Here is a 22160-nt window from a genome sequence, read left to right on the forward strand (position 1 = left end):
GACTACTTGTCATGAATTTCTTGTCCCTCTACTATGTTTTTCTCGAATATGCATTAAATAGATACAATCATGGTTTAATCATTGTATTAAGTAGGTGTAATAAGAGTTAGAAAAGGTTATTGAATTAATATGAAAGTTCTGCATTTGTTTTACCACAATTAATACAGTTGTTTTAATTTACCGGTACCAAAAAGAATGAATAAATAGAAAAAAAAATCTTAAAAAGTATACCTTCTTTAATTGAAAGATTGGTGCTGAAATCATGGTATTTGTACCTTATGAGACGATAGTTGATCACTGTAAATCTTTAAGCACTCACCAGTCATTTAATATTTGTGCATTTTCAGCTATGAAGTACACGGTTACAATCTCGTAATCAGTAATCAATAGTTTCAATAAATGCATTACTAAGTAAAAGTAATTAGAGAAATATCAATCAAAATTTATATTTGTAACACATTTGTATGTACTGATTTAAATACTTAATAATATTTTTAAGAAAATTGATATGTTCAAACTAAATGAGTTTTCTCACATTTCAGCACGGAGCGGATGTTACAAACCGACCCCCTTTACCTGGAAAAATGGGAGAAAGAACAGGAGAAGAGGGGACAAACTCCCGAGAAAAAACGATTCTCATTCTTTAAACGCAAAAAGTGATGAAGAAAACCGATTTATGTTCTTTCAACACAAAAAGTGATGAAATAAACCGATTTATATTCTTTAAATGCAAAAAGTGATGAAGAAAACCGATTAATATTCTTTAAATGCAAAAAGTGATGAAGAAAACCGATTTGTATTCTTTGAATGAAAAATGTGATGAAGATAATCGATATTCTTTCTACGCAAACGCTAATGAAAAATTATTAACAACATTTGTACAAAAATGTATGTGCCATCAAACAATCTAGAATTCTAATGTTAAAAGCGATATACCTTTGACGCGAGTTAATTGTTTTGAACACAGTTAAAGAAGTTACTTTACATTAATCAAATGAGTCACTTGATGTTAGCTTGTTACAGAGGTTTAAAGAAAAAAAAATTGTTCGAATGAACTTTTTAACAGAGAGGATAAAAGCTCTACAATATTTATACGCAAAGTGATCAATTAAACGCAAAACAACTACACACAAAAATTTATTTGCTGGATTGTAACAGAGGAAAAAGTGACTTGAAATGTAAGCAAGGATAAGACACTGCTTCCATTGGAATGTACAGAATGGGTCAAAGGCCTCACTCACGATCTTGAAATGCAAAAAAAATGTCATCTATCACGTGTTAACATGTTTGTTTTGAAATATCTAGTTCTTTAGGCACATGACATTGCCTCGCAACATTTCATGTTATATGCAATGTGTTTCACTGTCTTCATGCTTGTGTACAGCAGAAACAGTTTCATACACACAACTAGCTGTCATGGCTTGTTCATCAGCGTTGAAAATTAGCACAAGTCTGTGAGCCCAAGCATCCCACAATCAATTCTGCTTGAAAGCTAAGGATAAGGAATAGTTTTTCAGCCAATTATATAAGACTGGTTAATTCCTTGGTTAAGTTAAAGTTAGCCAAAATGTTTATTGATTGGTCAATATTTATTCAACAACTACTTTCAACCAATCAAATCATTCAAATATGCAAACTAACTGAAAGATAAACTGTGGTCAACTTATCCATGTTTTATACAGATGGTTGCTGGTTACCAACCAGGAATGGTGAATGGTTTTTTTATCACATGTATATAGCTGATTTTCAGACTGTATTATTATCTATTTGTCCATATAAATAGCCCTCCAGCTTGAAACTTGTTTATCAATGGGATATAAGATAAATCGAACCATTACATTTTCTTCATATTATTGTGATCTTGTTACTGTGAAAAGTATTATATGCTTGGTATATATTTCCACCCTTTTCATTGGTTGAGGAGCAGTCACCGGACATACTATAGAAAGTGATATATACACTGTCTAAAAAGGGATAATTCTGTAAACAAACATGTGTGCATATCAAGAAGTAACACGATATGACATTCGACAAGAAGTACGGAATATGCGACCGGAAGTAGAATTAACATCACTGATATCATTTTCTAATCATATATGCCCTATGTAGTGGTTTTGGGCATCAAAAAGTTGATTTACATGATGCATAAGAAGTGTATAGGCAGATTATTGCTAAAAGCATGTAATAAAACACCGACTTTCTCTCTGTGAATATCACTTTCTATGGTTCAAGAAATCGGATATATCCCTCACCATCAGTCATTAACTGTATATTATACATGATGTATATAGAAACATGTTTTAACCATGTATAAAGTTAGTGACCATACCAGTAATTGTGTTTATAATGCAGTGATAACAGTTATACATATTACAGCCTCAAACTTACAATGTTCTGACACTTTAACTCCTGAGTCATAGAGTTTCCTTTTTCAATGCAGAGGTGTAGTTATAGAACTTCAATGTGCTAATGGCACGGGTTCTTTCAGATATTTTGGGAAAATGAAAATCAACTTTTGTGTTTGTGATTGGGAAAATTATAGACTGGATTGCTCGTGGAATGGATAGGGCTGGTATTTTTGTGCCAGAAAACCTCTTGGACATTCTGATGCCAGGGTAATTGCAGATAGAACATTATAAGAATGATGTGACAATTTGTATAGAATGTTATAAGAATGATGTGACAATTTGTATAGAACATTATAAGAATGATGTGACAATTTGTATAGAACATTATAAGAATGATGTGACAATTCGTATGACACATTCGCCTTGTATAACAAACCATTTTTCGTGACAGTTAATACTATAATGCCAGTCATTAATGTATAAACACATGTTGCAACATTGTAACCAGACAATTTGTTTATTGTTATGTAATCATTACTTTGAACTATCTTATAAGCATAATGTACGACCAAAATCTCATGAGAATAAGAACATTGTTAAGGTTAACAAGGTTGTTAACTTCATCATTGTTAACTTTCAAATTGTTACTGCTCTGGAAGTTTAATGGATACACATGTGATCTGCTGTATATCAGACAATATTTCAGACAACTGTTTCAGCTGTAGTTGTTTATAATTAAATATGTGAGCGATCATCATATATTTTACGTTTAAAAGTTAACAATGATGTCTTTTATCATGTAGTTAACTTTAAGAATGTTCTGAGCTGATTGCCCAATAAAATTGAATTGAAAGGGTTACTTGTAAATTTAAACTAGCCATGTCTAACATGACAAGTCTAACAATTTCTTTCGGAAATAAATTTCTACTATATATACTAGTAGTTGTCAAAATTAGCCCTGTCTTGGTAAAATGCAACTCAGGCTGGTTCAAATTCTTGACTTATGACTGGGCATGCTGGCAATTGGTTAGTCGAAGCACTGCGTAAGAATTTGGGCTCATTCAATTTTAAAGTCTAATTTCTATCACTGTTCTTGGATTTAACAATTCGAAAAAGTGGTCATACACAATTATGATTGTTTATAAGATGGTTCGATTATGTAAGGTACATTATTCTTGTTAATATAAATGTATTAATATACAATGTTATGTCGTGTACCCCGTTATAAATTACAATTTTAATCTTGTACAAACTTGAACCAAGGTCTTGGTGCTTTTCAGTATGTGCAATAAAATCATTTTAAGGCATCATTCATGTATTACATTGCTATGTTTTGTTTTTGACGGAGCTATTTAAAATCTTATAAGAATTGTTTGTTTATATCATTTGTTTAAAATGAGTTTTTTTCAAACAACTATGTTTTAAATACGCTATAATCAGAAATTTAAAATGAAGAGGGACGGGAATAAATTTTTCCCCATGGTATTAGCAATGGATAAGTGTTTAATTGTTACTATTTTACTATCAATAAATAACTTGATATCTACGGACCATATACACAATAACACCTGACAAAAAAGGTATATTTTCAAATTCTATTACTTTTTATTTTAAATTTGAACACATTATATATCGTTATCTTATATTATGACATTTTTTTTTCTTTCGTTATCTTATATTATGACATTTTTTTTCTTTTACTTTATTCCTTTAAATTTATTTTATGTTAATATTTCAACATATTAGTGTATAAAAAATGTCGACGGTATATGTTCGAAATCGTTGTACATCAGTATATCCTTTGATATGAATTTTCCTTATCATACATTTTTATTGACATGTAGATGTTGTTTTTGTTTAACATAATCTTGGTTTGAACTGTAATCATGAAAATAATAAAAAACCTTCTTTCATAGGCTTAAAGGGTATATCATTGGAATTCACTGTCAAATCACTTTGTTAAGTTCGAGTGGAAAAGATTGTTGCAATGTAAAAGTTGCTGTATATTGCGAGACATGACTGTATGATATCCATGTACCGGTACTGACAGCATTGTCAATGAGACTCTGTCAAGGATCATGATATACAGGGATGTGATTGTCCTAGCAGGGCTGAAAAGATTTCGGTGATGGGTTTTGTAGGCTCTTATTGCGATCAATACTTATATTTACATTTTAAATAATTGTATATTACAATTAAAAATAAGCAGTATCGTCTGCAATTGAGTATTTGTTTTTAAAAGACATCATACGTTTTTGTATAAAAATATAGCCGATATTTGTAACCTCATAAATCATTGGTTAAAAGACATTCAATTAATCCAATCGGAGCGCAGTATTGAAATTAATAATGATGTCATAACTCCTTGCGGGTTATACAATAAGAGAGTCAATTTTATCTTCACAAAGGACTAGGTGAGTGTAATTGTTGCATTCTTTGAAAGAACCCATTTAAAGCAGATAAAGAGTCACTGAGCAAAGCTATTTATGTACTTGTTTTTATTTGTTATTGTGTAACTTGGGAAGCTACTAGGAGTTATGCGGAGTCATTATAATCATCAATAATTAAATTGATATATCCATGTGTGGTTGGTTTTTATTATCTTTATGTATATCTTTCATTTAAGGATCGTTTAAATTCACTATTGCATCGACAACATTTGTACCGATATAATTATTAATTATTCGTACTGTTAAAGTATATTGTTCATATTTTTCCCTATCCAGTGGACATTGTTAATACTTTACCTGTCCAATGCATATTGTTCATATTTTCCTTGTCATTAGTTTAACTTATTCCTGAAATAAATGAAATGCCATGAAAATGTGTTATTTCAATAACTGGGTGTGTACCCATTATTCTTCTTACTCCAACTCTGAAGAAGAAGTTTCCTTACCCGTATTTGACATCACGCTGAACCACCATGATATAAATATTCATAACTGTTTAACCAATGGATTGATTAACTAGTCACATGATTACCCTGAACACAGACGAGGATTCAACATTTTTTTTTGGTTAAAGAATGAAGGTAATTAATGGGCAGTCGTAATCCAATTTTTACATAAGCATCACATTAAATTTCTATAAGGTTCTGGCTCGCCAACTTTCGTTGCCCACAAAGGTGATGAATTTTCAGTTTCATTTGCAATACTACCACCAGAGAGTGTGTAGCCTCCTGGTCATGTGACACAAGCTTCAGTTTGAGGAAATAATCTGACTTGTAGCACAATAGGACCATATTATTTCCATTGTAAGACTTGAAAAACACTCTTTTCCACTCTACAGGATCAGAAGAAAGGTTGTTAACCTCTTTAACATAAACAATTCAGGTTGGTGTTATGAGGCCAGCCAGAAGTGACCGTGACCTCGACGCTTAAGATCTTTATCATCCAAGCAACATCGTGAATATCATTGATTATATACGAAGATCAAAAAAAAGTCATGAATGGAAAATAGCAGTCTCATCTTGAAAACCATTAAACTGTTGGAAATATAACATGGCATATAGTTAAAATTTTCATAAACTATATTTTTAACTTGAATACTGGCTTAAAGCTCATTTTACACAAATTGAAAGGGCTGATATACCAGATATTAAGTATATGCCTTTATAAATAACTGCATGATTTGATAAAGCTCCATACACAATATGACCTTGACCTTTTCAACTGGGACCAATTTTTTGTGCAATTTATCACCTCAAGGTTGAAAACACCAAATATGCTTATAATTTGACCTTTAAGAGTGACAATGACCTTTGAGTGTGTGACTGCAAGTGTTTTGTGCATACATCACCTCATGTTCATAAAAATACGTCAAAGTATGGTTGGACAGAGATTTATCCAAAATATGAGACTATGTGCCTCAGTAAAGAACTTCTTAAGGGTGTGACCTCTAAATGACCTTCAAGAGTCCTGATTTAAAATCTGTTGTGCAATACATCACCTCAATCTGGGAGTATGATATTGGTCCCAGCTTTGAAACAGAGTTCATTTGTAATGCATTTGAATCTGTTGCAGTAACATTTACAATCTCAGCACAAATTGAACAAAGTGTGTGATCTTGGCCTTTAAAAAGCTAGGGACTTTATATAGTACAGACATAAAATTGTGGCACAATTATTTTACTATATCTCGATTCTCATATAATTTCTGCACACAAAAACCATACACCTTACAGGTATTGATACCGTTCTTCAAAATGCAAGAGCAAAAAGCAACACATATGTCTTACTACTTTTATTAACGTTTGTTAAGAACATTAACTAAACTTATGTGAAGTAATAATTCAACCTACAATAAAGAGCACGACTTACTCTTAATAATCACAAACGTGTTATCAAACCATAACATTATGTGAACAACTTCAAGTATGTATAAATCAATACAAATCAGATTCAGTTCAATCAACTCCATATCCCTCCAATGCTTGCACAGCATGTATTGGTCCAATTAGCTGGACTAAGGTATCTGTTCCATCAGCTGGCTAAGTTTTTTGGCAGTAATTCTTTGGCAAAGTGCTAGCATCACTCCGAGGGTTAACTGGAACTGAAATAGAAAAGAAAATAATTAAGTTTTCTTGTCACCGAAGAGTCTGAGGTTGTGGGTACTTCCTCATGGCCGCTCAGCTGCCTTCACAATCATATAATAACAAATTAGTATTAAGTAACCTATTTTTCCGCTTTAAATATTAAAACTGAATGACATGTAAGTGTTTATCTATATTTTTAGTCTGACACTTACTGTAATAGGTAATTTTACCATCACCAGCTAGGAATTACTTAACCAAGAAGTAAACAAATTTGCAGAACAGTATATTCCCATGTGCTCTTGATTCTTGGGAAAACCCCATGAAGATTGAATTTCTAATTACCGACAGTGACAACGTTTTAAATAAGCCGATATTGGATAAAGGGCAGATTCTTTAGAACATTGTTTAAGTTGTATTTGTTAACATTCAAATCCTTAATTGCTTTGGAACTTTCATGGACATTATTTTGATGTACAGTACATCTCACAAATTTTGTGCCAACTGTTTTAGCTGTACTTGTTTAATTTAAATTTAAAATGATGAGCACATCATAGAATATTGTTGTATAACAACAACGTTGTTAACCATAACCCTTTGCATGCTGGGTAAATTGTTGTCTGCTCAAAAATGTCGTCTGGTTTATTCTAAATTTCTTTCAATTTACTTAAAACTTTGGGGATATATTGACTGAGTGGCAAACAGCTTGGAACCTGACCAGGCGCCGAGTTACTCGGCGTCTGGTCTGGTTCCAAGCTGTTTGCAAAGCCTTTAAAATCGCCATCTGCAGCTCAAGGGTTAAACAAAGGTCTGAACAATCGGTCCAAAGTCTGCTTCCTGGGAAAAAAACAGGGGCCCAAATTTCTCGAAACTTCTTAAGTCCCTTATAACAGGATTACCTAAGCTAAACTCACTTATTTTTTTACTCCAATATTTTGCTTTTTATACACTCCTTTAAGAGTTTTAATACTTTCGATAGGAATTACTGTTACGATTATCACAAAAAAACAATTTTCATTTATGAAAAATCACTATAAGTATGTACTTTGGCTAATTCAAATAAGCTTCTTAAGCTCAAGAAATTGGGGCCCAGTATATGTGAACATTTCTGAGAGGCAATAGACAATGACCCTTTTGGGGGTTAAGGCAACTTAGTTATATGACAGTTTGTTATGCCTAGTGACTCTATATTGTGCAGGAAAAGAAAACCATTACCAAAAATATAATGGTAATATTTTATAAATTATAATGATAAATTTTGCTTTCAACGATGGAATATAGGTTATTTTATGTCCAATTTCCATTGAAATAAAGAGAAAATATACCTATACTGTGAAATCATTAATGTTCATGGGGCATTAATATTATTGGTTTTCGTAGGTCCACGAATTCAAGATCCCACGAAATATAGACCCTTTATTCATTTTTTCAGTTATGTTATGTACATATTTAGTTTATTCGTTGCAGTATACAGCGGAAATGTCCGTCTCACTGTACATCTTACTATATTTGTTTTGTTCATATATTATTTTTATCTGTATTTAACAAATTATAAACAAAATCATTTAAATGTGTTTTTTTATGAACCAAATGACAGAATCACGTGTGAGCTGTTCATGAAAATCTCCAGGTTTACAAGATGTGGGTGATGAGTGTCGGTTCTCGATTTCTTTCTTTAATGAAATAATTAATCGATTACATATTGTAGGCTACTGAGCACCAAACGTGACAATGTACAAAACACGCGTTCAATATACTTGGTGTCTTCACAGTTTGCAAAATTCTTAATTGGCATTTAATAGCTTCACCTATCTGTATTTATGATCAGGGTACATCTTCTTTTAAGACCTTAATTTCAAATTAAATCGATAATTGACATGGGAATATGCACTAATTGGCATGTCATACCACTTAAGCGAGTGTCATAAACGGAGTGACGTAGAAGACAGAAATCAGGGGCCAGCGCGTGGAGATAATGCAGACGATCTAGGACGATTGCAGTTTCGATTATTTTTTTTCAAGTACCCACGAAATTGTAATTTTTCTGCAAACCAAGAAATTTCATGCCAACGAATATAAATGATTTCACAATTAACTGTAATAACTGATTTGCATCATAAACTTGCTGTAATTTGATTTACATAATGAGTAATCAGCAAGCTTAAACCTTTTAAAAGATACCAAAATTCTATGGCATCAAAATCTAGTATTGCGGTTAATATTAGGATAAAAGAACTAGCTTATTTGTGGGTCTGAATCCTTAAAATTGATTATTTGACATTGGGCTTATAAGTCAGAACTTTGGTAAAAGATAACAGCGTGATTAAAAAAAATCGTTGTTAACTTTTTAATAAAAAATAGCGGAATATGTGCGGACATATTTAAATATAATCAAGCACAGCAGAAACATTTGTCTCAGATCTTATTAAAAAAAACAGATAACATGTGTGCCCATTAAACTGCCAGAGTGGTAACTGATCTGAAAGTTAACAGTGATGATGTAAACAATGTTGTTAACTTTAACAAAGTTCTGAACAATCGAGCCAATGATTATAAAACAATTTTAACGTCATTATATTTATCACATGGGTGCATTTTTATAGTGGACTGAAATGGAGTACCCCCACAGAGGAAATCCACTTGTCAGCCGTGGTTCTAACAACCAAAGCCAAGGCGCCATATTCAATATTATAACTATCTTAAACTTAAGTGTAGAATTCCGGTGTTTTGATTGGACTGTAAAATTAACCGCCCAATTAAATAAAGTGAATCATTGGACTGTAAAATTTACCGCCCAATTAAATAAAGTGAATCATTGGACTGTAAAATTTACCGCCCAATTAAATAAAGTGAATCATTGGACTGTAAAATTAACCGCCCAATTAAATGAAGTGAATCATTGGACTGTAGAATTTACCGCCCAATTAAATAAAGTGAATCATTGGACTGTAAAATTTACCGCCCAATTAAATCATTGGAATCACTGAGGCATGCCACAGGATAAGTATAAGAAGTACATGAAATACGGACCCTGAATGAGAATTGTACCTGTGACATTTTGGCAGGAAGAGTATGTGCTAACCACTACCTTTTGATGGATAGAATTATTGATGACGCAGAATGGAAGTGCCCCTTCAGACCGAAATGACAATGCCCCTTTGCAACCCCGGAGGAAACACTAACTGTTCTTACCGAACCATCTTTTTGGCTCAAGCTTGTTTAACCAAGAGTCAAACTCGAGGACTACTTACCTGTCAATATTTAGTCTTCCGACAATATCTCGCACTTGAGTGATGAGTTTATCATTTTTCTGGGGCTGTTCCAGAATGACAGTATGTAACCGAGCCATGTAATTATCTATTGTCTCAATTGTTGGAACTTCATTCGAACCTGCAAATATATTCCACATTGTTTTATTTTACTTTTTTTTAAAACCCACTTTTCTGATCCGGTGTTTCCTGAAGTATCCAAAACAAGTCCCTATTTAGGTTTACACCTGGGGTGTCTACATTTCATCATGATTAGAATTATAAACTATTTAAAGAGGTGTAGATCACAAAATTAGTAAATATTGATCACATGACAAGATCAATTAACAAAAGGGATGCGGAGTGAAAATATGACTCTTTTCAAAAATTATGTTCATTTAAGCCTTGCTTGACATGTGCATATTGTTTCTCAAGATGTCTACCATTTTTCTTTCAAATAACTTGAACATTATTTGTTAATGTTAAAGTTTTTGGACTAAAACTCAGATGGAACCACAGACAACAAGGTTGTCACATTACCCCGTTTGGTTTTTGAAAAATCAGACAATCTCAACATGGTTTGTCCAATACATCTACCTGGGAAAAGAATTCTACTAAAAATTATCATATAAATAGCAAAACTGTACCATGTGTAACTTCTAGATACAATCCTACCTGGGAGGGGTATGCTACTAAAGTTAGCCGTGAGTGTCTGCCTCAGTGCGTCAAGGTGACCCTGTAACGCCATGTTATTGTTTCTTTGTTGTATTGCTTCCATTTGTAACTTGTCTATTGCCTGTATAATACAAATAATATAATACATGTAGTACCATTTGGTATGGAAATTAACAAGAGTTAGACAATTAACAAGTCGTAGGACAGCATGCTCGACTATATGCTGCTTTCTCTTAGAAATGAATACAATAATGATGTAATATGCGCAGCGCCTATCAAAAGCATTAAAATACATAAAAAGTAAAAAGTACACAAGAAATGTTGCAATGCGTCAAAACTAGGTTTTCAATGGAAGAACTTCAGCCTTCATTGGGAGATTCAGTTTCCCCTTTTTTTCTATTTAAAGTTAACAGTCACCCTGACCTTGATCCTAGGGGCCCTAATTGCAATCCCATGGAAGTTCTCCATAAACGCTTTCTACATACACAATTTGCTCACAATATGACAACACTAACTAAAGTAATTCAGTACCAAACTGTTTTCTATTTTAAGTAACAGTGACCTTGACCCTAGGGGCCCCAAACACATTCCAAATCGGCCTCCATAAACTCTTCCTTTATACCAAATTTGGTCACAATATGGCTATCCTAACTAAAGTTATTGAGTACCAAACAGTTATCTAATTTTAGTAGCAATGACCTTGACCCTAGGGACACCAAACGCAATCCCATGAAAGGTCTCCATAAATTCTTTCAATATACCAAGTTTGGTCGCAAGTAGTCAACCCTAACTTAAGTTTTCAGTACCAACCGTTTTCTAATTTTTAGTAACAGTGACTTTGACCCTAGAGACCCCAAATGCAATCCCATGAAAGGTCTCCATAAACTCTCCCTATAAACAAATTTTCGACGCAAAATTTAAACACTAATTGAAGTTATTCAGTACTAGTCTTAAGCTTCCTTATTCTTAGAATAGCCTAGTTAAAAATCTGATTTGAATCAGTACCAACCTGTTTCATGTTGTCTATGTGTTTTCCAAGTATAGCATTCTGCTCCTCTAACTCGGTCGTCTGTTTTCGTAGCTGTCGCAATTCAGACTCCCTCGCTATAAATATAGAATCGTAAATCATCAAATTATTCAATTAAATAAGTGGCGCTCCAAGATAAATTAAACTGTTATAATGATCAGAGAATTCCTTATCAAATATCATTTATCACTCAGGTAAAACCAAACATATACAAACCTTTATTATGATCGAGGAACTCCTCAGTAAATATAGGCACCTCAATCATTGAACCACTCCCACTAAAACCAAACATATACAAACCTTTATTATGATCGAGGAACTCCTCAGTAAATATAGGCACCTCAATCATTGAACCACTCCCAGTAAAACCAAACATATACAAACCTTTATTATGATCCAGGAACTCCTCAATAAATATAGGCACCTCAATCATTAAACCACTCCCAGTAAAACCAAACATATACAAACCTTTATTATGATCGAGGAACTCCTCAGTAAATATAGGCACCTCAATCATTGAACCACTCCCAGTAAAACCAAACATATACAAACCTTTATTATGATCGAGGAACTCCTCAGTAAATATAGGCACCTCAATCATTAAACCACTCCCAGTAAAACCAAACATATACAAACCTTTATTATGATCGAGGAACTCCTCAGTAAATATAGGCACCTCAAATGTTCCAGAGTCTTGATCGTCCTCATCTTCCACACCAGAGCTCTCCTTCTCCATCTCCACTGTAACAAAACAATATGTTTTCTTGTTTTAATACATTTCTTATCTAATTGCTACACAAAATAGGTTGATGTAAATTTTTAATTATTATTTTTATGCATTGTCATGTTTAACTCCTTTGACTTTGTTCATCAAAACAAACAGAGCATATAATTTGTGTACAGATGAAAAAAAGATTAGCAATATGTTAGCAATTTTTTACTTGGGAATGTGTGGTTTTAAAGCTTTCAATTTAAACAAATTGATTTTTTAAAATTATTAATTTCTTTTTTGCATAATCGTAAATTGTGCACCATTAATAGCTATCCATCTCAATTAAGTGATTAATATTTGTCAAATCATTCATTGTTCAATGTTTTACCATAAATGTTCTTTCAAGCCTTAATTTACCTAGTATTATGATTGCAGTACTTACACTTTGCCATTTTTTCCTGCTGCTGTTTAAACTGTCGAAAAGCATCGGTTTTCTGATAAGCCTCCATCTCCCGATTAAATCTCTCCTTGTCTCGCTCTGCATCCTCCAAGTATTTCTGAAATCGGAACAAAGTCAATTTACTGATAAACTTCCATCGCCCACTTATAACTATCCTTGCCCTTCAGGTATTTCTGAAATCGAAAAGTTCCGGACAGACATTTTGCCACATAAAATGTAGATTTCCTCAATTTCATGAGGCTTAACTTTTGCTAATAATTGTTGCATCAGGTCGCAAATACAACTTTCATTAAGGTATCTGATGTTCAAAGAAGCTTGTAATTTTATCATGCTTTGGCAATGATGTTTAATTTAACTTGTGCCTGATGACCCCTTCAAACTTTGGTATCATTTGAAAGTGCAATGCTTGTTGATAACTAATGTATAAAATGAATGATTCAAAATACATTATAGAAAGAGTTTCTGCACTTTGTATAATTGCTCTTTATTTCATTGAAATCAGATGTGAACTGGGTTTTTGCAATCTTTCTATGCCAAAACGCTTGTTTGTAACAGTTCATTGAGTACAATTTAATACAATCATTCTTCCTCTCTCCTTTGAAATGACGAGGTCATCAGGCACCTTCAACTCAAGCAATTAAACATCTGGACAAAATATCACAAATATACTTGAGTCAAACCTCAACCTATAAATTTACCAAAAAAAAAAAAATTTGCTTCAAAATCTTGATAGAATGTGTTGATAAAAGGAATTTGTCAATATATTTCAAAGAAAACTAATAATTGGGCAAAGAGTATACTCGAGTTATTGTTAAAATACAATAAATTGTATTGCTTTTAAAATTGGGTAAAAACATATATGATTTTCAACAACCTTTGATGCTATTTTATAAAACAAACAAGTTGCGATTGAGATAAAGATCTGACCTCAGTATTTTCGTGATATTGGGGCCGGATATCTTAAAATGAGAACAATATATTGATTCATGTGTATTTCAGTGATTTATATAATTTCCAACCTGTTTTTCATGTTGGGGTAGTTTCGTCCACTCTGATCCAAGCATGCGGGTCATTACAGCAAACGTCATTCCGGGATTTTCTTGGCGAACTCGCTCCCTTCTTTCATTCACAAATCTAAAACAGAGACTCTTGAAAGGCATATATATTTTTTAACACAAAATTTATTTTAAGGGCAATAGTGATCTTATTAATGAGAGACTACCAAATATATATTGCCAAGATGAGGAATTTCAGTTAAGACGCACAATATTATTATTTAATTTCATTTTAATGCATTATTATCTTAAATCATCTGAATCAGTAAAAGAAGCACCAACATATAGTTAATGTTTATTTTATCAGTACACAAATCATGTTTTTTGGTTTTTATTATTAAAGCTGCCCTCTCACAGTTATACCATTTTTACCAAAAAATAATTTTTTGTCGTGCAAAGAGCAAATTTTTGCTCAAATATCCACAAACCAATGATAAAGGATTGCTAACAAAAGATCAGATCACAGATTTGCATATTTCCGTTCAAAAATTAATGTTCTATAGCTTAATTAAATTGTTACTAACTGTTTAAGAAAAATGCATAAAACATTAATATTTGAACTCAAATATAAAAATCTGCGATCTTATTTTTTGTCAGCAGTCTTATATAACTGGTTTCAATGGATTTTCTCAAAAATTGGCTCATTTCAAGACAAAAAAAAAAAAGTTGTCAAAACATTCAATCTGTGAGAGTGTAGTTTTAAAATCAAATGAGTTTAACAATGTAAAATTGCTACAATGAAACTGAAACTATGGTAATTCTACACAATTTGTTCACTAGGAAAGGGGCATAACTCAACAAATATACAAACCAGAGTTATGGACCTTGCTTGAAAAGTAATGTACTTTTTCTGGAAACATGTGTACCAAGTTTCATTTAAATATCTTGGAAATAAAATTAAGTTACCGGTTTTCCGCCCAAGTTAGTTTTTTTCAAGATACCACTGCCTATCACAAATACCTAAACATAAAACAGATAAGCTAATGCACCCTTGATTGAAAGAAAACATTACTTACCTAATATATCCAGAGAGAGGCTGTTTTGGGGCATTGGTGTCCTTGGCTTTTTTTCTTTTCTTGCCTTTTGGCCAACCGCCCTTTCGTTTCTGGAAAGTGTACACAAACACTTTATCAATAGTGTGATCCATTACTGTTCGTAGTATGGAACTTAATTTTTGGTGCTGTCCAATTTAATTACACGTGTATTAACTGTAAAGTTTTGGGGCATTACAAGCAGTTTTTTGGCCTATTGGTATTCTGTCAAGAGAATGGATTACCTCTGTTTGTTGTGTGACTGTGCTGGCTGACGACTCTGGAAATAATGAAAGATATATATATCACTTACAACAGTCATGTACTACAGCTCTATTGCTGTGAATCAGAATATTTTTCCAACAACGTTGATACAAACAGAACAAAAGATGTTTGTCAAACATTATGGCCCCCCTGAGCGCGATGTTGTCAGGATTATTTGGACAATTGAATGAAATATGCAAGGACCTTAATGACTGATGCTGATTTCTCATAGACATTGGATGCCTTTGAGGCAATAGGGGTCATCTACTGGTCTGGCCCAACCTTCATGTCAAATTTGATGACCAAACTTCCAGTTTGGGTTCAAGGTCAATATGACCTTGACCTTTGACCTGATGACCTCTAACATCAATAGGGGTCATCTACTGGTCAGACCCAGCCTCCAAGTCAAATTTGAGGGCCATTGTCGAGTTATCACTCGGACAACCTTTTATCATTCAAGGTCAATGTGCATTTAACCTTAACCTGATGATCCCCAAAATCGATAGGGGTCATCTACTGTTCAGGTCCAACCTTCATGTCAGGTTTGATGACCAAACATCCATGAATTTTCAGTAATCACAGGGACAAGCTTTGGTCAACCGACTGACCGACCAGCATGTGCAAAGCAATATATCCCCCCTCTTCTTCGAAGTAGGGCATAAATATGATGTAGACCAGGAATAATTCTAGTAAGCGTTTTTCGGGATTTTTTGCATAAAATTGTCAAAATCTCTTTGAAAATAAATTAATGCGAGATAAACTTGCACTTGCTCACAGTTTGTGTACTATGTGCCTTTTCAATTTTTCAAAATCAAATTACAGTGTAGTTGTCATCGCCTATGGCCTCTCTTGATGTCTATTGAATTACAGTTTCCTGTTGACTTATCTGTCTATGTCTAATAAAATTTTATCGCCAATATCGTCAACTCACTTGTTGTCTAGCCTTTTTGCTACACATTGTTAACCTAGGTTTCAATTTAAATTTAATAAGCATCTACAATATCAGAAGCATTCTGAAAACCTCACAAACTGTCATGTTTTCATTCATTTCTTATTAAAAATCTCACAGAAATTAAAATTCTCTCACCAGTTTTGGACAAATGGGAGCAATTCTCTCATTGAAAATATGACAGAGAATTTATCCTATCTAGACACATACATATGAACATAAAATAGTATGGATCAAAAGTGACACAATAGCTTAGTAATAGAAAGTAATAGAAAGTGTGTAGTATTACTAGTATTGGTAATAAGTTCAAAATACAAAGAGAAGACTTTTCTTATACAAGGTTGAAGTTTGCTCCACCTAATTCCAACACACATGAGAGACATAAAGACAACAAAACATTACCATCCCCTGTCCAATCAAGGACTATGAGTTGTGTAAAATGCAATAGCTCAGAACAAAAATCAAAATCTGATCATCGAGAAGTTGTTAGAGCATTGGCACTACAAGGGAAGACCCATTCCCCGTCCAGCATAAATTTTACAAGAAAGTAATGGAATGTTAAATACAACAATGCTGTGAAATGAGACAACACTCCACTGTTTTTTTTTGTTTTTCAAATAAAGAGAGGCATTCCTCACCAATTATTTCAGCCAGAGACATGGTCCTTGCTAAAAAGGTGTGTTTAGTCTCTGGAAACATGTGTACCAAGTTTCATTTGAATATCTTAAACATTTTTTAGCTACATCCAGTGATAAAAAGTTTTCACAATGACACCGACACCCTCCAAAACCATACATGCCATATTTTCTGGAGACCATTCAGGGGGATTTGTTCAGAAAGGCTGAAATTTAGGGGGATTTTGGTAGTATTCAGGGGGATTTTTTTAGCAGGTTTAAGTTGGCAAAATTTCAAAGTATTTTTAGACGCAAGTACGAAAATATGTATTCACATATATTTTGCTATGAAAACCTCTAACTTTTTCATTATACAGAATTATTTTATGTCATGATTTATCATATTCTTATGATACACTGTCATGTCATACTGTAATACTGTAAATTAAATTTACCTTCCTCCAAAGTCTTTTAAAAAAAGTCTGCTTTATACTATCAGCTATGATGACGTTCAGACACTAAGAGAATGGAATGAATATTATTAATTTCTTCCTTTTTCAAAATAGTACCGGTAATATTTCTTTGCCTTTGATCATTACTTTAAATTAAATGATCACTTGTTGTTAAGGTTTCCTTTTGGCATTTATCTTTTTTAACTTTTTTAAACAGTAATTTTACCCTTGAGGAGTTGTTTCTTTACATTCAATTTCACTCACATACTGTGGTTTTACTTTGTCATTATTGCCTGATGTAAAATCTATAAAAAAATTAAAAAAAAATTTTTTTTTTTTTTTTTTTAAATTCCGGGGGATCTTTTTCCCCCGCCGGGAGACCGGGGGATGGATCGAAATTCCGGGGGATTTTTACCTCCCGCCAGGAGACCGGGGGATGGATCGAAATTCCGGGGGATTTTTCATATGGCATGTATGTCCAAAACACACCCAAGGCTGTGATAAAACCTCGACATTTTTCCTTAAAATAAAACTATTAAATGAGCTAACAAGTATTCACTAGGTGATGCCCCTAAAAGAGCAATAAGTCAATAAGCTACGATCGTAATAGTTTTATTACCATCCACTGTCATATCTGGGGCGGGAACAGGATGTGGCTGAATAAACGTGGCATCTGTACTCACAAAACTGAAAACACATGCAGAAATTAATGATTGTAAATAATGGTACAAGATATACATGATATGTAAACACAAAAAATGTGGGAATATGTGATTCTTGTACTTACTGTCTTTAAGCATTACTTTTATACATAAAGTAATGCAAGTAATGCAAGCAAGAATTTATAATGACATACAAAAGAAATCATATTGTAATTAGTAATTTTTGCTTATTTTCATGATTCCGAGCCACATGGATATGTGTATCTGAAACTGTCAAACATAAATATCTACATTGACCTGTTGTAGTTTCCTTTGATTTGTTTCAGTGTAAAATCGAAATACACCAAGTCAGCACCAAAAGCTATATTTCACAAGTGACGAAGCTACAAGTAAAATATTTGCTTTTGGTCTTCATGAGGTGAAATATACATTGATCTTACACTAAAACCAACAATTATTCTTTTTGTTATATAATATTATATGACATTTAATGTAATTTTTCAGAAAGTTCATGTGCCAGCTGATGCTTGATTTGGAATTGGGAGCGGGTAAAAATTTCAATTCAGTGAAAATATCATAATGATATTTTACCGTTAAAATAAAATATTCATATTTTTCACTGAAAAATCTCCATAAAATCACCGGAAAGCACATAATAGAAGGTTTGATTCAATAAAGCTTTTTGATATTCAATATTTAGGACAGAGAATACATGCTCAGCTGCAGTTCAACAATAGCAATAATAATAACCAATTTGTCTGAATTCTCTGTTTATTTCGATAAATGAAAAATGAACTTGAACATGTGTTATTGAATAGTTTGATCAAACCTGCCATCCACATTAAGGTCATGGCTTTCCTTGGATGCCTCATCTTCAAACGTAAACGGCAACTTCAAGTTAGACAGCTCCATACATCACCTAAAAGAATCATAAAAAGTTGAAGAAAGAGATATAACATGAGGCAACTACAGACCTCTTCACCTGCAATTGTGTACAAACGGGGCTTATTTTGGGCCATCATTTTGTTATGTTCCCAGTGCAAGAAATTTCAATTACTAAATTGAAAAATATCAAAATGACAAAAAAGACTTTTTCTCTCACAAGCATTCAAAAAAAACGTTTGCTTATTTTTTTTTAAATTAACTGGTTACGGAAAGGATCAGTTTAGAATTCTCACCCAAAAAGCTCTTTTTAATGTTAAATTTTAATAACATATGCAGTGACAGAAGTAAACTGATATCGGATATTGATCCTTGATTTTCACACATTTAGCGAGTGGAGTTACTACATGTATGATGCATCTGTAGTGTGACTGTGGGTTAGAACCAGTTGCTCTGTTGGTTAGAGCCTCGTGCTAGTGTTTCGGCAGTATGGAGTTCGAGCCCCATAATGTGCAAAGTTTTCCTCCCAGATTTACTCTAATGGTGGCAGTGTTATGTTCCTGGAATCATGTAGTTCGGAGCCAGGAAAATAAACGTTTCTGTTTTAGTGAAAATTATAAAACGTAACGTTTGATTTTTTACGATTTTGCCATTATCGCTATTACTTCTTTAGGATGTTTTCATGTATTTAATATTAGTGTTATAGTTTTAGTATTAAATGTCTAAATTTAGCTAGTAATTCATAAATTGATACGAAAGAAGTTATATTCATAATGGTTTTCTACTTTTTCTAAAGATTAATGAACTTTACACCCCTAGTCTGTAATGTAAGTTATATATAATGGTTTCACCCATAGGGTTGGTTAAAATGGATCATTCCGTTTTGGTCACATGATGTTAAGAGTATAAAAGTGTAACGTAATTTTGTAACGTTTCTTCCCTAGCTAGCTCGGACACCCTGCCTTAAATTAAACTACAAACCTATTCTCGGACTGCATTGTCTCAAAAATTAAGTATGAAATTAGTAATATATATACAAGTGATTAACAATGATTGCTTACAAAACCAATGATCGGAGAAATAATTATTATGGTTCAAGAATCAATGTTTAATTATCCCAAAAACCAAGAACGCACAAACAGAAACAATACAACACGACCATGACTTTAATATTTAATACACAAATCATCTTAAAGAAGTACAGTGGAAACTCACTAAACCGGACAAGGTCCGGACTGGGCAAAATTTCCAGTTTAGTGAGGATTCCAGTTTAGCGAGGATTTGATGTACAGAGTAAGTTTACTCAAAATATTAACTGAGTTAACCTTTAAAGGCTTTTGTCCTCTAGGGACAGTTCAATTCTCCGACGTTTAGACGGAGGTTGAGACATGATTAAAGCACTTGCAAAAGTAATAAGCGTAATTAAACATTTCTGCGTTTTTATATTCATATTTTTTCCAAGTCTTGAAATAAAACAACTCGCGTAATTTAATGCTTGTTTAGTATGTTTGATAGTTTAATTAACGCACCGTTCTAATTTGATTCAATCATAGAAGTTTTAAGATAAAACAACCCTCCAAAATGATCACTAAATAACCGTTTCTAGTTCATTATTTTCTGCAACAAACAAATTAATGTTTCAATCAATTTTCTTTTCACAAGTTTGATTATCGTTTGATTATCCCGCGACAGTCAATCCACAGCGCAATCATCATTATCGATTATCAAGTTAACACAACATCACAGGTGTAATATTTAACGACGCACCGGCTGTCAAAACAAAGTGACACGCAATTCGCAAATTCCTAATACACAAAATTATTTTGACATGTTTGAACAAATAAACGTCCGGTTTTGTGAGGTAAAATAACGTTGAAAACTAACAAATTTTCTCTATTTTTTGTCCGGTATCCGGAATTCCGGGGTTCCGGTTTTGTAGGGATTTTTTTACATTGAAAATAGAAGGGGAAAACCGGAACTCTGAAAAAAGTCCGGTATCCCGAGGATTCCGGTTTTGTGGAGATCCGGTTTAGTGAGTTTCCAAGTTGTAATTTGAAAACAGCGGAACTCGTAAAAAAATAAATACTTTATAAATATCACTTAAACGGAAATGTTTATTTTCCGATCTCCGAACTACATAATTCCAGGAACATTACATAAGCACCAAAGGGCATAGAAATGGTTAGTTCATGTTTTGATGCAGATGGGAGAACTTCAAGTTAATATATAGGGAAGCTTTGAAGTATCTTTTTGTACTGTTTAGGTTCTGAACTACTGGAGAATTAAAGTGAAGCATTGCACTACAGCTTCTAAGTTTCAAGGCCCGGACATCCGTGGGGTTTCATTTTGGCCTCTTAGGTAAGCCTGAATCATTGTGATACAGACGGAATAAGGTCAATGGTTTGATTCCTCGTACAAGCTATACAATTAGGACTGCGGGTTTCACTGATATATATTGTGAGATTGGTTTATAAGCGGTTTGTATACTGGTCCTGTAAAATAAGGCATTTTGGTTTTGTAAGCAATCATTGTTAATCGCGTGTACTGATTTCATACTTAATTTTTGAGACAATGCAGTCTGAGAATAGGTTTCTAGATTAATTTAAGGTAGCGTGTCCGAGCTAGTTAAAAAATTAGGGAAGAAATGTTATAGCAGTAGTATTAAAACGACAAACTGCCGTCGGCCTAAAAAAAGTTAATGGGAGGAGTGTTGTGTGCGTGGGTAATAACTAACTGTCTAGCTAGTTCCATGCTAGTGTTCCGGGGGTTATAGGTTCGAGCTCCACAATAGTGCACTTTTCCTCACACGTTAGTTTAATTTGCATTTCAATAACTGGCAGTGTCCAATGGTTAATTACTTGTAGCAGTCCCTAGATAAATACTCAACAGCTGTGCTACCAGTACTGGCTAACTTTTTGTTTTTAATTTTTCTAATTTCTTGTTTTTATGATAAGCTTTTTAAATCAGTTTTTTGCAAAAAAGAATTTTTAAAACTTTATCAATAATAATATAATGGATGGGGGGAAAGCTGGAGACGGACACTTAGAACGAACCGTTGCTTGTGATGACTGTCATGATAACTAGGTTGCGAAAATAGTTAAAATGATCATAACCAAGTTGCCGGTCAGTAGAACATGTGTGTTTGTTTACATTTTGCATTGACTTACCAGAGGGGTAGCGAAATTAGATGAAAAATAGCGAAATGCCTCGATCGCGTAATAATCTGACCGCTGTTGAAAATAGTTCTGTTA

At 33.2% G+C, this 22160-nt stretch overlaps 2 protein-coding genes across 3 annotated transcripts in view; one reads left to right on the top strand and one right to left on the bottom strand.

Moving 5' to 3' along the window:
• LOC128221254 (uncharacterized) overlaps positions 1-5193 on the top strand; it is a 122381-nt gene extending 117188 nt beyond the window's left edge. The window contains exon 21 of the mRNA XM_052929793.1: positions 543-5193. The gene's annotated coding sequence lies outside the window, so the exon portion shown is untranslated. The remainder of the gene's footprint in view (positions 1-542) is intronic.
• Positions 5194-6585: 1392 nt separating this feature from the next.
• LOC128222229 (high mobility group protein 20A-like) lies at positions 6586-22145 on the bottom strand. 2 transcript variants are annotated; one of them, XM_052931174.1, is made up of 12 exons: positions 22077-22145; positions 18857-18946; positions 17985-18052; positions 15332-15366; positions 15072-15160; positions 14020-14134; positions 12983-13097; positions 12465-12569; positions 11811-11905; positions 10802-10922; positions 10130-10268; positions 6586-6898 (listed from the first exon to the last, which is right to left on the bottom strand). In XM_052931174.1, the coding sequence occupies exons 2-12, from the start codon at positions 18937-18939 to the stop codon at positions 6889-6891; spliced, it is 975 nt and encodes a 324-aa protein (XP_052787134.1). In that variant the 5' UTR covers positions 18940-18946; positions 22077-22145; the 3' UTR covers positions 6586-6888. The 2 variants fall into 2 exon arrangements, with proteins under 2 accessions (XP_052787134.1, XP_052787135.1); XM_052931175.1 differs by lacking the exon at positions 22077-22145 and adding an exon at positions 21963-22072.
• Between the last annotated feature and the right edge of the window lie 15 nt (positions 22146-22160).

Source organism: Mya arenaria, chromosome 16, assembly GCF_026914265.1.
Source record: "Mya arenaria isolate MELC-2E11 chromosome 16, ASM2691426v1".
Classification (NCBI taxonomy): Eukaryota; Metazoa; Mollusca; class Bivalvia; order Myida; family Myidae; genus Mya; species Mya arenaria.

Bases quoted from the DNA above. Each gene is read 5' to 3' on its own strand.
- LOC128222229 (XM_052931174.1), bottom strand. From the start codon at position 18,939: ATGGAGCTGTCTAACTTGAAGTTGCCGTTTACGTTTGAAGATGAGGCA. The intron at 15,161-15,331 runs GTAATCCATTCT...TACACTTTCCAG, and splicing joins CAGTCACACAACAAACAGAG to AAACGAAAGGGCGGTTGGCC. The intron at 11,906-12,464 runs GTTTGTATATGT...CTATATTTATAG, and splicing joins GTTCCTCGATCATAATAAAG to CGAGGGAGTCTGAATTGCGA.